Here is a 15,626-nt window from a genome sequence, read left to right as displayed (position 1 = left end):
CCTTTTATAGCCCCTACCAGTCAGAACAGTGAACACATATGCAGATGTCTTGTGCAGGCATCTTTTGATAAAACTGCACAAGAGAAGTTCTCTTTGTTCTAGATTGCCCTCCCATATTTGCAAAAGTTTCTACTCCCTTATATTGTATTCCTGTAGTTAAGGTTAGACAGTAGACCAGTGATGCTCACCTGGGAGTGATTTTTTTTCTTCTGGGGAACATTTGGCAATGTCTAGAAGCAAATTTGGGTGTCATAACTTGAGAGAGAGTGGTACTGCTGGCATCTAGTGGGCTGCTAAACATTCGCCAATGCATAGCACAGCTCCCACAACAAAGAATTATGGGGCCCAAAATAATGAATAATGCTCAGATTGTGAACACTGCAGTTAGTGAAGTGTTGAGAATCTTCTGAAGTGATAATGGGCTTCAAGAAAGTTTTTAATAACCAGTAATGTGATTTTTAATAACCACTAATAGAATTGTAAAGTATTAAAACCAATAAAGTTTTAATAACCAGTAATTATAATAGATCTCTTGACCATGAATGAATTTGTCAGGGCTGTTATTTTGTATTATTTAAGTTTTTGTTTTGTTTTAAAGGTTAGATTTGAGGGAAACCTTAAAATTTACCTTAGTTTAGTTGGAATCTTAATTTGATAGGTGAGGAAACTAACACCTGAGGAGGGCAACTAGTTAAGTATTTGTTAGACTGTGGCTTATCTAATAGCTTCTGTCTTTGGTAAGTTACTAATTCTTTTGTGTTTTGCAAGTACCCATGTTTGTGACATGAACTGTAATTTCAGAATCATTAAATGCATTTTAAATAGGATCTTTGACAGCTTTAAAGTAATTTGCAGAGCAGATTGGATTGCTTTAGTGTAATGTTTCTTGGAGAAAGACTTGATTTGTCACATTTATTTGCATCTGAAAATGGCGTTTGCTTAGAGATTCTTAGTTTCTGGGATTCATCTTCATCATTGACATGGTTTAGAAGGTACTTTTGTGTATCATTTTTGGTGGGGAAGAAGGAACAGTCATGTCTAAGTCACTAAACCAACAATATGTAGTTTGTAGAAGGTTTGTAAAAGCATGTTTATTTCTCACTTGCATGAGTTACTAAGAACATAAACTGCAAACTTGCCTGCACCTCAAGAACAAATACTTTATTTAGTTGTCTTTATTAAATACTCAATACAAGTGTCTGAGCTAAAGGAACCTTACAGATCACTTACTGTAATCTTTTTGTCAACAAAGAAATTGAAGTTTGGAGAGATTATCTAACTCATCCAAAGTCACAGACTTAGGGTTCCAAGATAATATGAAAGCAAAAAGGGGGAGGTCTAGATAGCCCTTTTTCTAAAGGGCTGTGTCCCAGCTTGTATGACAGGGCAGACCCCATGTAAGACAAAGGTCCTCACCAGAGGTCTGGGCTGTTGGAATCTCTTGTGTTATATCTCAATCGGCCCGTTGGAAAATGAACGTGTATTCACACACATCCAGAATGCACAGCACCGTGCCTCTGCATTTGCTAGGCACTTGGAGAAGTCTGTTGCATGAGTTTGAGAACGTTAGTCAAAATGCTGAAGGTGAAACTGAGATGGAGAGGAGGTGGCATAAGCCAGAATGCCGAAGATAGAGTTGAGATGCGAGAGGAGATGGCACAAGAAATGTTACATCTCTGACGCAGAGAGTAGGGTTGGATGTCCACGTAGGCTTTTGCTCCTTCCAGGGAGTCAGGTGAGGAGAAGTTTGCCTCTACCTTGCCTGTAGTTGTAGTACCTGCAGCTGCTGTGGTGCTCACACTGCCTCAGATGGGACAGTGATCCTGCAACACTACTAAACCGGATGATCAGCAAGCAAAAAAAATCTTTTACCATAGAAGAAAGTTTGTGTTGAAAATATGGAATGGAGGTATCAAAAAGAAATGTAGCCGTTTTCCAACAAAAGTCCATTTTCAAAACGATTTAGGGAATGCTTTTCTTTACATGATACATTGAACTAACACATTCTTTGTTAGTGGGCATGTTCTTTGGAGAAGGGCTGAGGGAGAGCTAAAGGGACTATTTATTATGGGACATTTACTTAAAATATTTGAATAACCACAAATAAAATTCTGTTACAGGCACCACAGGAGAGAGGAAATGGAAGGAAGCCAGCTTTATAGTCTATGGCTTAAATACTTGAAGCGCACTTTTAGAAAGTTGTTCTAGTGTTAAATAAGTTTAAGATTTTTCTTTATTTTCAAAATGTTTCCAGCAATTGGAGTCAATGCTGCTTTTCACCTTTTTTTTGAGGAAAAATTTAAGCCTGAGAAGTTGCCTTCTCAAGACTGTCTCTTTCTTGACCCGTGGTGCAGTAGAGTCGCACAGTCCAATATTTGGCATGGTGCTGCAATGGCCGTTTGCAAGTGTTTTGGTCAGAAGATCTCTTACGTTTCGTAAGAGTATTAATGACCCCAAGGAGCTTTTGTTCATCTTAGTTATATGTATAGATACTTCCCATATCAGAAATTAAAACTAAGAAATGTTTAAAACATGAAAATATACAAACTCTCAGACCAGTGACGTCAGATGTCATTGCTTTGGAAAGCTCCATTGTAAACTCTTGAAGAAAAGAAAGTGAAAAGGCAAGTAATGTTTTAAAATTATTATGGAAATAGTTTTGTTTCGTAGATCCTCCTCAAAGGGTCGTGTGGACACCCAAGAGTCTCTGGAACAACACTTTGAGGCCCACTGGGCTGAGATAACTGTTGCTGCCAGATTGATTTATAAAATAGGTCTTTTGTTTCCAAAAATCAGAACCACTTTTAGCTCTTTTTGTTTATTGAATATATGTTCCTGAGTTGCAGAAAAGTTACGGTGTTTTCACCTGTTGGTGCTCAGGTGAAAGTCTGTTTTCAGGACATAAGAGACATTTTAATATCCAAAATGAAAATTTAAGGTGAAGGAGAACATTTCAGAATCTGCTGTTAATTAAGGTAAAGATACTTGTTAGTCGTGTTGGAGCCAGTTGTTTCTAACCAAGCTGTATCTGGTGAGAGTTTGTGTAACACCATGTGTGGATATTGTACAATTGAAGTTCAGTGGCCTTCCCTAAAGGCATCCTCTTTTAAAAGGGATTTCTGCAAAACCAAAATTCTCTCTGAAATATGCAGAAAAACTGGTAGCTATGTTGGTGAGGCTCCTTAGTGCTGCTGTTGCTGTTAGACAGCATAATTAACTTTAGGATGCTAACATATGCGAAGGATTTATGTCTCTAGAACCATTTCCCAGGGCAGACTTACCAGCTTCTTTCACTTGTAAATCTTTCCACTTGCCTTCCAGTATATCTGAAGAAGGGTGGCAGACACATCTACGGCTGGAAAAGTAGTGTTTTGGAATGTATATATTATTTTTACAGGGAGTTATCTTGTGGATTATCTATCTACATGTCCTGTTACAAGAGCTAAGTGAATGGTACCTAATTTCATCCTCATTTCATCCTGACCTCAGCCCTGTGAAAGTAGGTGTGGCCTCATTCTCATTTCAGGTAATTTACCTAAGCTCAGTAGCAGGTCTGGATAAAGTCCAAAGGCTGTCTTAACTCCAAAGTCTATACTCTTCCTTTATACTATTCTGTTTCCCTATTACCTGTGAAGGTGACGGAAGGAAAGATTAGGAAGAAAGGGGATGACTTGAGTTGTGAAATTTTGATAGGATTAAATTTGAGGGAAATTTTTAGTTTTCTAATACAGAGCAGAGTGATTCTCTTGAGTCAAGGATGTATGTGGGAAAGAGTAACCTAGAATGGGACTGGACCTCCTTCGGGTCACCTAGTAGCTCCTTGTAGTAGATGGGCCAAAGGATTTGAGAAATGGAAGAAAAGTGTTTACGTGAAAGAGGAAAGTACTATTTAAGAGACAAAAGAACTGCAGAAAAAAATACTGTTTGGGAAGCAGAGGGAAATTAATAATGTCCTGCAATGTATGATCTTGGTAAAGTGACAATTGGGTTTTTAATTATTCATATTATAATGATGGTTGGCTTCAGTCAAGTCATGAGGTCATATAGGTTCCTTGGTATATAAAAAATATAATGGAACAGAGTATATGGGTTAAGCGAACAGAAAACAAATTGTATTAATCATCAAAGCCAGAGACCAGTAGTGTTTACTGGACAGTGCTGTTGGGATAAAACAACTCCGATGCTTTCACACTTTAACACTGCTTTCCTTAGAAGTAAATAGATATGTTGCCCAACTTAAACATGGATTGTATTCCACAAACATATTTGCAATTTGGTTATTTACAACTTGGAATATGTTATCTTAGACAAGTCCAGACAAAGATTTAGCCTCAGTATGGCTTTAACAAGGTACTTTTGCAAAGAAGAAAAAAAACTTGTATGCAGTTTATAAAGCATTTTCACACATGTGGCCCACCTAGTTTCCTGCAGTTGGATTTTACTACCATTCCTATTTTGTTTTCAGAATGTTTTAGTCGGCAGGTGTTACAGAATAACAGCTGAGTTGTATACTTTGGTAGGTTCCAAGGTGGGATATATGCATTTTGGGACATCAGTAATATAAAAATTCAGTCATTATTGGATGTGGTAAAATCTGTCCTAGCCAACCCAGTCCACATGTGTCTATACAGTGTACATGTATATGACCTTCTGGATGTAGGGACAGGAAAACAGGTCATGTGAGAAGGCTAATTACAGTATCATAATGTGACCTATCATAAAGAATATCCTGATAAAGAGTGCATTCAGTGGAGAGACTTGCCCAGAGTTGTTAAATTCTTGAAGCTGCTAATTCTTAGACTAATAGATTGCCAAAGCAAGGAAGGGTTAGGGGGAACATAAAAGCAGCATACAAAGAACTCAAGGGCTCGATGTAAGCTGATTTGATGAAGGCATTTTGTAGGTTGTAAGGAACTGTGTTAATTGTAAAGTACCTTTTGTTTGAGATGGATGGGTTTATTGTCTTAATTCCACAACCCGTGGGTATTTTAATTGAAAAGTGAAATGCCAGGTGGAATTCGGAAAGTGAGCAAAATGGACACCTGGTTGATAGTTTATGAAAAGCTGGACACATAATCAAGGAAAGGATGCAATTTATTAGAGACTCTTCTTGCTCTTTATTGCCTGAATCACAAGATGGCTTTGTCATCTCCTTGCTTGTTGTGGTAGCTGAGATCCAGAGAAGTATGTGAGAAATGAGCAGTAAGATCTCACGTTGCACAAGAGGAAAAGGAAAAGAGTAGTACACAGGAAAAATGCCTCTTTAAAAAACAACTCTTTTACCTGTGCTCCCTAAAAGTGGTATCAGTACACATACCAAAGCAATCCAGGAAAGGTGTCTTGTTTTCTGTTCTCATTTGTGGTTGTGTACATTTGAACTCTCTGAAGTTTTTCCTTTCCAGACACTAAGGATGCCCCAGATAAAGATCTGCTTCACTTTTTATAGAATGGACTCTTCTGAAATGTTAGCTGCTTAAATGCAAATAAATATTTTCCTGATGATGTCTATTATTGTAGTTTCATAGCACATTTTCATTTATATGCTACTGAAATGGCAACAATAAACCTGTAAAATATTTCAAGAAGATACCCTTTTCATAAGAAAATACAGTCGTGAAGAAGACACAAAAAGCTTGTTTGCTAAATTTATGAGGGAAACTGTTTACTATCTTGAATCTCTGGTCATTTTTGTTTTGTTTTGTTTTGGAGATTGGTAGTGCTGGTGGTGGTGATTGATTGGTTTTAATTTGAGACTTAGACACCAAAAGCTGTAGGCCATGGGCTCTGATTTAACATTTACTGCTGTATTGTGAAGGTGTTTACCTGCTTGTTTAAGATTCGTTGGGGAAACTTGAATAATCTCGGAGACTAAGCTGTCAGCTTCGTATTGAAGAAGTGACTTGCCACAACATGTTGAAAGTTTTGCCCATTAAATGAGTGCTATTTACAGTGTGTTGTATGACACTTAGAAGACTTCATTAAGTAATGTGAATTTGTGGGAAGTCACTATGTCTCACCGATCAGCAGTGTTAAGTATCATAATATGGGTTCATTCCTTAGAATGTTCTAAAGGCAGTGGAAAGCAAGGAAAACAGTCTTGCCTGTTCCCCCTTCTCTTTTCTTAAAGACAACCAAGTAGTTCCCTTGCCAGAGTAAGGCATGGTGAGGCTAACAAAGGTGGCAGTGCTGTTCTCAGGGAGGAGTCTAGCTAAACGGTAACTTGGACCTGAGTTTTTCAGTCCCTAGTACCCTCATCACCCTTTTCATCTCACATTGCCACCCCTGACACACGCACGCCAGGCTGAACTCTTCAAAGGCATCATTGTAGAGTGTTTAAGGATACCTGAAGATAAGAGGAGTCCATAAAGAGTCCAGATGGAGCTGAACCTTGGATGAATTTCTTACTCTTTCTGCTCCTCAGTCTTCCTAATTTGTAAAATGGAGATGACAGTTCCTCCTTGAGGGCATGTTGTGCTGACTCTGACTTCTTGATGTGCCTGTCCTCTGATAGCTTTGAAAAGGTTCTGCCTCTCTCCCATGTTAGGTACATTTGTAATGTTCAACCTGGAGAGCCTGGCACAGCATCCTAGGAGTGGAGTGTGGGAGTGTGCATAGCTCTCAATGGAAATTGGACTTTCTCATTCTTCCACTTGCCATGCAGCGAAGAGAGTATTAGCCTAGAAGTGGGGAAGGGGACAGATTGCAAGAGCCGCCAGAACATCTCTGACAACGTAGCATCTTTATATGGGAGGGCTCAGCCTGGTGGCCTTTGTATTTTTCTGTTCATTCGCCTTCTAAAAGGCGAATTTCCCTACCTCATCCCCTGCTCCCCAACTCTAGGAGTACTGTGGCATTTGTTGGGAGAACTAGTTTGAAAAAGCAGTTACACTAGTTAAGATGATAAATGCTTGCCTGTTGTTGAGGGATTTGGGTGGGGAAGGGGGGCAAGTGATGGTTTAAGAGTTAGGTTGTCACTTAAGGACACATACAGGACGTTCGGAACACAGCAGTACTTTTCAAACAACACAGGTGGTTTAGCAGATGCCCCATTTTTCTTGATAATAACTAGATCCCGAATAGCCTTGCATCCTTTTCATTTGTGAAATTTTGGTTTGTTGACCAACAGAGGGAGAAACACTTCACCATACTAGTCAAACATTTCATTAGGAACGAGTGAGACTTTCACCCAGTTGTGCTTATATGTTGCATTTTAAGAGGACTTACGGCTGAAATTTACCTTTTGTACATACAGACTTCATCCTGTAGATACCAGATTGTGTTGGCGTGCACTGAAGAATTCTGAGTGTGCATTTGCTGAACTGTTGAATGATATCAGTGGCAGAACCATTCAGAGGGCACCTTACCTGTTGTCTACAGTGTGCCAATAAATATTCCTGGCAGATGGGCTGTGTTTTAGGGAATAAGCCATTTTGGATAAGCATGATCTCTGGGTAGTGGAGAGCTGCTTCTTTTAGGCATGCTATATTCATGCTATTAAGAGTAATTTGTGAGATGCAAGTAAATTTCCTTTTCTCTCTCGTTCATCACCTGCTCTCTTTTCTCCTATACTGTTAGTGCCTGCTACTCACCAAACCAGGCACTGCTTTTGATCTCCATGGTTCATTTAATCTCTTCTGATTTCTCATTTCCAAATTCTGCTCACGACCCCTACACTACCTCTGCCATGTTGCGTGCCTCCCTGGGAAGGGAGAGACCAACTGAGAGAACTTCCTCAGATTGTCATCTTTTCTAGTAAAAATGTCACTTTATCTTTACCTAGCATCCCTCTCATGTCTCAGTAGAAAGTGTCCCCATTCCTTTCCCTAGGCCTTTTGTTTGTGTTCTTTCTCTCCCTTTGACCGATGATTTAACCCTTCTGTCTTGCATGCCCTCCATCGTTCTCCCTTTTTGATTGTACAACATCATCCATGACACTGTTTCCTACAGAAATCCTCCTCAGTTTGCTTGGGTAATGAGCAGAGCAATCCCTTACTTCAGCATCACAGTTCTGAGGTGAGGAAGAGCTCCTGTGCTCTTCCTCTGACAACCTTCAGGCTCTTAATTCTTGCCGCCCTGATCCCACATAGGAGAGTGATCCCACTCTCCTAAAAGTCACCAACGACCTCAATCTCCAAAGCTTAGGCCCTCTTCTCAGTTTGCATCTTACTTTGTCTTTCTCTGTGGTGTTCATTTATTCATCCAGTAGATAATTTTATTGAGTACCTAGCACTGCCTAATGCCATGATGACAAAGATGATTAAATGTGGTCTTTGCTATGGAGTAGTGTACAGTTGATTGACAGGTACAGTGTAACGTGGTAAGTGACAACTTTTATAGGTTGTCCCGGAGTAAGGCAGGCTCCTCCGTCTCAGATTGGGTGGGCCTGGTGATTAGGCTGAGATTTCTCTGGGGCCAAGCACCTGGCTTACCTTTGCTTCTCGTGTTTAGGATAGTCTTAAATTGGTGTTCAGGTGTCCTCTCTTGTTCTTGGATCGGATTTCTCTGGCGTAAAGTACCCATATTGGGTTAATTGAAACTCTTCATCAGGGTGTAGTTTCTCATAGTTTGAATGGTTTATTCACATTATTAACTCTGGCTACATTATTTCATTTTAACACCTGAATATTGGTTAATGTATGGTAGTTTATTTTAGCACCAATTTAAACTGTTTAGTAATCCCTGTAGACAGCTGATCTGTGTCCCCAGTGAGTGCATGTGCAATGTCTTGTAGTGGTCATTATTTTTTTAAGTATTAACACAATCATACTTCCTCTTTAAAAGGAGTAAAATGTGTTAGAATGACTACTGCTGCTGTTAGAATCTGTGAAAAAGGGAAAGTCACCTTTCACCTAGGAGGTCCTGTGTGTTTCTTGGAAGAGAGGGGCTTAGAGTAAGTACATGCCCCTTCTCCAGGGCGCTTTCACATGTGTTTGAATCCCTTGTCACTTGTGATCCAGGCTCAGGTAATACAAGGTTTCGTGGTATGCCATCCCATGACCAAAACTTGTGTTGCTAGAGACCAGTGGTAAGCTTGCTCTGAGCTTGCTCCTTTTTTCACAGTGTTTTCTTGCAGAGTCATGACCAGTTCTGAAACACTCAGAATATAACCAGTTCCTTCAATGCTCAGATTAACTGTGATACTGTCATGGCATGAGCATCTGTCCCCACCTCTCCTGTGGCCCCTGTCAGCTATATCATAGCCACTGCCCAAGAGGTGCTCCAGTCACCACACTTATGGCTTAGGGAGCCAGCATGTCATGTACCTAGTGGCTCTCATTTTGTTTCCTGGTAAAGAATAGCAAAATTGGCCAGGTGCAGTGGTTCACACCTGTATTACCCCAGCACTTTGGGAGGTGGAGTCGGGTGGATCAGGAGTTCGAGACCAGCCTGGCCAACAGTTTGGTGAAACCCCGTCTTTACTAAAAATACAAAAATTAGCCAGGCATAGTGGCAGGCACGTGTAATCCAACCAAGCTACTCAGGAGGCTGAGTCAGGAGAAGCACTCGAACCTGGAAGGTGGAGGTTTTAGTGAGCCAAGATCGTGCCACTGCACTCCAGCCTGGGCAACAGAGTGAGACTCCACCTCAAAACAAACAAAGAATAACAGCGTTAGGTAAGAATGCAGCAGCTTTGTTTTGGGTTTTGTTTTTAGGTTTTTGTTTTCTAATCCTCCACCACTGACTCTCCCATTGATGAGTCAGACTTGGTCTGTCCAGTTATTTTTCTCCAGTCCATTTCTCCATCCTGGGGAATTGGAGAGGGAGCTATTGGATCTAAAGGAGACTGTTACATTGTGGTAGCCAGTTGTTTTACTTTGTTAATGAACCATTTCTATATTTGTTTTCCATCTTAAACTTGGAAAGTTTATTATATTGTAAGTATCTATCTAGATGGGAATGTCTTGGAGAATTAATATTATGTAGAAATAAAGCATAGGCATTCCTCTCTCCCTGTCTTATTTAGGGCTGTGAATGGTCATGCATTGTGAAAGTGTTTGGCATCTCTTAGAATTTGTGAACAATAGTGCTAAGAGCCAGTGTCAGTTGGAGATTGGCACAGACATAATGGTTTATGGCACAATGAATGTGTCACTTGTGTAAGATTTTTTTTACAGTGACTTTCAGTCTTCACTCCCTTGGGAGCTAGTATGAGCTATAGTTACCTTTATTGCTCTATATATGTTGTCTGTGCCAATCACAGAGCTGCAGGGGAGCAGAACAAGTTGGAATAATTAGATTGAGGAGTGAATGTCACACTTCTAATTTCATTCTCTTTTCAAGGGATTACTCGTGTCCATTTAATAAAATGAGATTAACCCTCTGCAGCAGGAGTATTTGAAAGCTGTCAGTCAGTATAATCTTGACGGCTTGAAAGAAGTAGTGTTCTCAGCACTCTCAGAAACACTGTCATGTTTTATTGGCTCAAAGACTATTTTACTGCACAGGGATGTGTATGTTAGTGTTATCACTTGTGAATGTATCATTTCCTTTGAACAAGGAAAAGTTTAGTATCCATACTAAATAATCCATACAAAATCATGCAGAAATAACACGAACCATATAATTTAGTTTTGAGTTGTCAGATATCAGTAATAAAATACCCAAGGTATTGTGAGACCAGATAAAAATGTTAAAAAAAAAATTATAAAGCAAATAGTGATATATATTTTTTGAACATTTTAGAAAACCTCGGATCAATTCTCAGCTGGTGGCACAGCAAGTGGCACAGCAGTATGCCACCCCACCACCCCCTAAAAAGGAGAAGAAGGAGAAAGTTGAAAAGCAGGACAAAGAGAAACCTGAGAAAGACAAGGAAATTAGTCCTAGTGTTACCAAGAAAAATACCAACAAGAAAACCAAGTAAGTTTCTGGTTAACAAAGTACAGGATATTACTTTGCAAGTGAATTCAAGATATCTTCTAAATGCCTGTTTTTTGTTTGTTTATTTTGTATCTCCCTCATTTAGACCAAAGTCTGACATTCTGAAAGATCCTCCTAGCGAAGCAAACAGCATACAGTCTGCAAATGCTACAACAAAGACCAGCGAAACAAATCACACCTCAAGGTACTCGAAAGCTAGAATGACATACTAAATTACCGCTCTGATTTACTTAATCGTAATCATGAACCTGGGGTGGTTTTGTGCCTTGGATTTGTAGGCTAGTAATTTTACAGTGGTCTCAAACTTTGCTGTCTGTGCTTGTTGGATTGATTATTGCTAAAGCTGAGCAGCACACTTTGTAGTCGGCTTTGGCATGTGCGGTAGGCAGTTCAGATTCATTGCCACAGTGTCGTGAAGTCTTGTGTGTATTGATGACGTTCTGCCAGAAGCTGTTTTTGATCCATAACTTATTTAATTGGCTCTTCCCCTGTGGTGTTGCTTCTAGGCCCCGGCTGAAAAACGTGGACAGGAGCACTGCACAGCAGTTGGCAGTAACTGTGGGCAACGTCACCGTCATTATCACAGACTTTAAGGAAAAGACTCGCTCCTCATCGACATCCTCATCCACAGTGACCTCCAGTGCAGGGTCAGAACAGCAGAACCAGAGCAGCTCGGGGTCCGAGAGCACAGACAAGGGCTCCTCCCGTTCCTCCACGCCAAAGGGCGACATGTCAGCAGTCAATGATGAATCTTTCTGAAATTGCACATGGAATTGTGAAAACTATGAATCAGGGTATGAAATTCAAATCCTCCACCTGCCCATGCTGCTTGCATCCCTGGAGAATCTTCTGTGGACATCGACCTCTTAGTGATGCTGCCAGGATAATTTCTGCTTGCCATGGGCATCTGGCCACCAAGGAATTTCGCACCCTGACGATTACTCTTGACACTTTTATGTATTCCATTGTTTTATATGATTTTCCTAACAATCATTTATAATTGGATGTGCTCCTGAATCTACTTTTTATAAAAAAAAAAAAAAAAATCTGCTGTGCACAATTTTCCATGTACATTACAACTGGTTTTTTGTTTTTGTTTTGTTGCGGGGGGAGGGTTGGGAGGGGGAGGGAACTTTTATTTATTGTGTTCACAAACTCCATCCTTTCAGCATATCCTTTTAAGTTTAGTTCTTTCTTCCAGTTATACTATGTACTATCAGTTTTGATATAACTATATATATAAAAATATAAAATTATATATAAAGGGTTATTTGAAACCAATCCATGGCAACGCTGGTGCTTGATACACTGTGAAGTGAATACAACATTGAACAGTTACAGATCTGGGACAGTCCCTTCTATGAAAGTGCTGAAATTTAACTAAAATCAGTCTGACATGAAGTATGTTCCAATCCATGTGGGAACTTGACTCTCTCATCTGTCTAAAGAATACTGGACGATATAAAAATATATATTTTTTAAACAATGTGATCTCAAATTTAAAGACTGCTCCAGATAGCCTGCATTTGCAATGGAATAACTGACAAATCACAAGTGGTTTAGTTGGGGAGGGCTTTGATCATTCAGAAGTAACTAAACTAGCTCCAGAATGCCAAGTATTCGTGTAAATTATGGTTACATGTTATCATTTGCTGTTCTTACATAAGCACTCATGAAAATATGGTATTCTGTAACTCGAATTCCATCCTCCATTTTCCAGACCTCTACTCGTGTCTGAGGTAAATCTAGAAATTGTTTTAGTTTTAGGATTGAAGCGGTCTATAAACTGTATTTTTGGTCCATACAGGAAGCTGTCCCTTGTTTCTACTTTCTACATGACATTGCAGTGGTGGTTTCTGTAATTAAAATTTGTTTGCCTCATGTCCCTTCGTCTCATAAACCTTCACTCTACCGATTCAGTTGTGAGCATTCTTTGTTTTTCCTTCTCAGAATCTACTATGATTTGTTTTACTGAACAAAGGTTATCAACCACACATCTAGTCCTGACATGGAGCTTTTCAGTGTTTGGAGACGTTTCTCAATCTCCTGCTGTGGTAGGAACTCCAGTGGTGAACGGCTTGCGCGCCTGCAGCCAGAGTTGCAGGGAAAGCTCGTACTTACTGCGAGCAGCATGTAATCTTTTTTCTTCCTGGACGTAAAGATAGCTTGAATAAACTGTTCTATTTCATTCTCTTCACTCTTTTTACTGTCTTGCAAAAAAAAAAATACTAATAACAATAGTAATGAAAGACCACTAATACAATTCCACCTCTCCTTATTAAAATAATTTTTTAAATTTTGGTTTTGCTGTTGTTTGGATGTGGGGTCTCTCTTCTATTTGACTTTTACATTTAGATACAGAGTTTGTAGTACTTCAGAGACATTTCAAGCATGAGAATTTGAGGTTACCTCTCTTTATTTGATGTTTAGGGACTCAGGAGGGCAGCCTAATTTGTAATGAAGCACCACATTTTGGTGTTAAAATCCTGGTTTGCTTAATAATAGAAGTAATTTCTGTCTGTGGAGGCAACAAATAAAAAAATTAACAGCTTGAATTGAGTAGCCAACAGGAAAGGTTCCTTTCACATTTACATTAAAACTATTCTGTAGTCACTAATGTACCATAATTTAAATTCTTTTCTCAAAGGTATAGATTATAAAGCAGTGCCATTTGTTGCTGTGGTCCTATTCTCAAATGCATGGACAATGTTCCCCCGTTTTTAAAATAATGCTTGTGTCTGGGATGCAAGCTACTCTTATCTTTTTAAATACATTTTTAAGGTATTTATTAATGAACCAAAGGAAATCAGATGCTTTCTGTAGGCATCAGAATATATAATACATAGTGATTTGACTATGAATTTTCAATCCACATTTTAATATTAGTGGGATATTGCAAAGACATTCCTTCTAAAGTTTTAATATTCCTTTTATTAAGGGTCTCAGGGAGGGTAAATTAGTCAGCCATATTTATTTTCCAGAGGTTTAAGGAATTGCTGTTTTTAACTTTTTTAAAAAAAAACTTAAATGCCACCAAACTCCTGTAGGTTGCACTGCTTTTTGAACCAATAAGTGTTGGTATGCACTTTGTTCAGACACACTGTGTACTTTTTCAAAAACTAGTTTCATGTAAAGTGATTGGACCCCATAGATTAGTGGAAAAAGCTGATTAACCAGCTACTCATAGGCTGCTAATTCATTCATGCCAATGTTTTGGTTTTTCAGTTTTGCCTCCGTGATAAATTAAAGAATGGGGAGGGGTGAAGGAAGGGGAGGATTGCTTTAGAACAAGTGGCATGAAATTACCATCTTCATAGAAACCACAGCTAACAGTGGGAGTTATCTAAGCAATCAGATGTTATAGGGCCAGCCCTTTAGTTGCTGTGGTGTATTCTGTTGGGTAGTGAGGTAGTAGGTACTTTATAGACTTTTAATTTTGGAAATTGATGACATCCCTCAGGCATGTATTCTGGAAATGGAATTCCTGTAACTTCCTGTGTCTTCAGTTTGCCCTACAATTAGTAGGCAGCGTGTAAAAACACTAGTGTAGATTATAAAGATATATATTAAAAGAGGACCAGAAATACTTGGTATTCAGTGGCACAGAAAGCAGGTTAAACAAAAAGCACAGTGTTATGCTTGCAAGTTTCCATTTGTTTTAATACCACGCAATCTTTTACACTGGTGCGTGTGCACGCACACAGAGCTTACCTGACTTTGCTCTGCTTGAGTCATGCAGTTAAAAAAAAAGACATCTTGACACCCACACAATATTCTAATCAAAACCTTTCAGTTTCAATCTGGATATTTAAAAACATTGGCAGAAGCTTCTGTGAGTTTAGTTCCACTAAGATGTTTCACCTGCCTTATCAAGACCATTCTCAGTCTACTTTTTTAAGCTACCGTATCTTAAATTATTGAAAATTTATTAATTGCTGAATATATAATAACCTTTGCTTGTATGTAACCGAAAATGGTTTAAGAGCCAACATTTAGAGTATGACAATGGAGCTGAACAGTTTTTAATGCGCAAGCAGTTCTGTTCTTGTGTATGACTTGTAACCTTAATTTACTGTGTAAAGATGGTTACATTATTTCCTTAGCTTTGTTTGTTGGAGACAAATAGAGAATGCTTGTTAAGTATGTCAAAACAATCTTATCTTGTGAATTTTTGTTAATGTATTATACGAGCTATATTTTTCATTTGCCCAGAAAGACAGCTTGTATAACGCTTTTGGAAGTTTCTGCTCTGTAATGTCTTTAGAGCTGACAGTCTGTTAGGTTTGTTTTTTTTCTTCATGCTAAAGTGTCAGTTGGTGGTTTTGTGAACTGGTCAAAAATTCACAGGTCTTAAATGTTTTGGGGGAAATTTATATTGGACACTGCTCTTTGTCTAGCAAATAAAAGATGTTAATATATTCCTGTTACTGGCATGTGCACGACTATGTTATTAGAAGCCACTTTATCATTTTCCTGCTTTAAATAGAAATGTCTATTTATGAATTCTGCTTGTAGTTTTTTCACAAATAAAATAGTAAAATTTACATTGGAAATCTCTATTTTTGTGTGTATAGATTTTAGCCTTTAGAATAATAATTTTTAACCTGTGGAATATTTCCAATGTGAATAGGGAGCTCACTTTGTATTTTAGAACTTGTTTATCAGAAGCTGAAGTAGCTGGGTGCTTAAGTACATGCCTCAACGATGCAAAAGAAGACATAAGAATCTTGAGCAAAAGAATCACC

At 38.8% G+C, this 15,626-nt stretch overlaps 1 protein-coding gene across 1 annotated transcript in view; it reads left to right on the top strand.

Moving 5' to 3' along the window:
• Positions 1-15,425, top strand: part of RYB (RING1 and YY1 binding protein) — a 69,843-nt gene extending 54,418 nt beyond the window's left edge. The window contains exons 3-5 of the mRNA XM_071092077.1: positions 10,684-10,860; positions 10,967-11,065; positions 11,388-15,425. Coding sequence (XP_070948178.1) covers positions 10,684-10,860; positions 10,967-11,065; positions 11,388-11,640 — 529 coding nt within the window. The 3' untranslated portion in view covers positions 11,641-15,425. The remainder of the gene's footprint in view (positions 1-10,683; positions 10,861-10,966; positions 11,066-11,387) is intronic.
• Positions 15,426-15,626: the final 201 nt, after the last annotated feature.

This window comes from Macaca nemestrina, chromosome 2 (genome assembly GCF_043159975.1).
Source record: "Macaca nemestrina isolate mMacNem1 chromosome 2, mMacNem.hap1, whole genome shotgun sequence".
Lineage (NCBI taxonomy): Eukaryota > Metazoa > Chordata > Mammalia > Primates > Cercopithecidae > Macaca > Macaca nemestrina.
The sequence above is the reverse complement of the archived record's forward strand: the minus strand, read 5'-3'. Positions and strand labels throughout refer to the sequence as shown.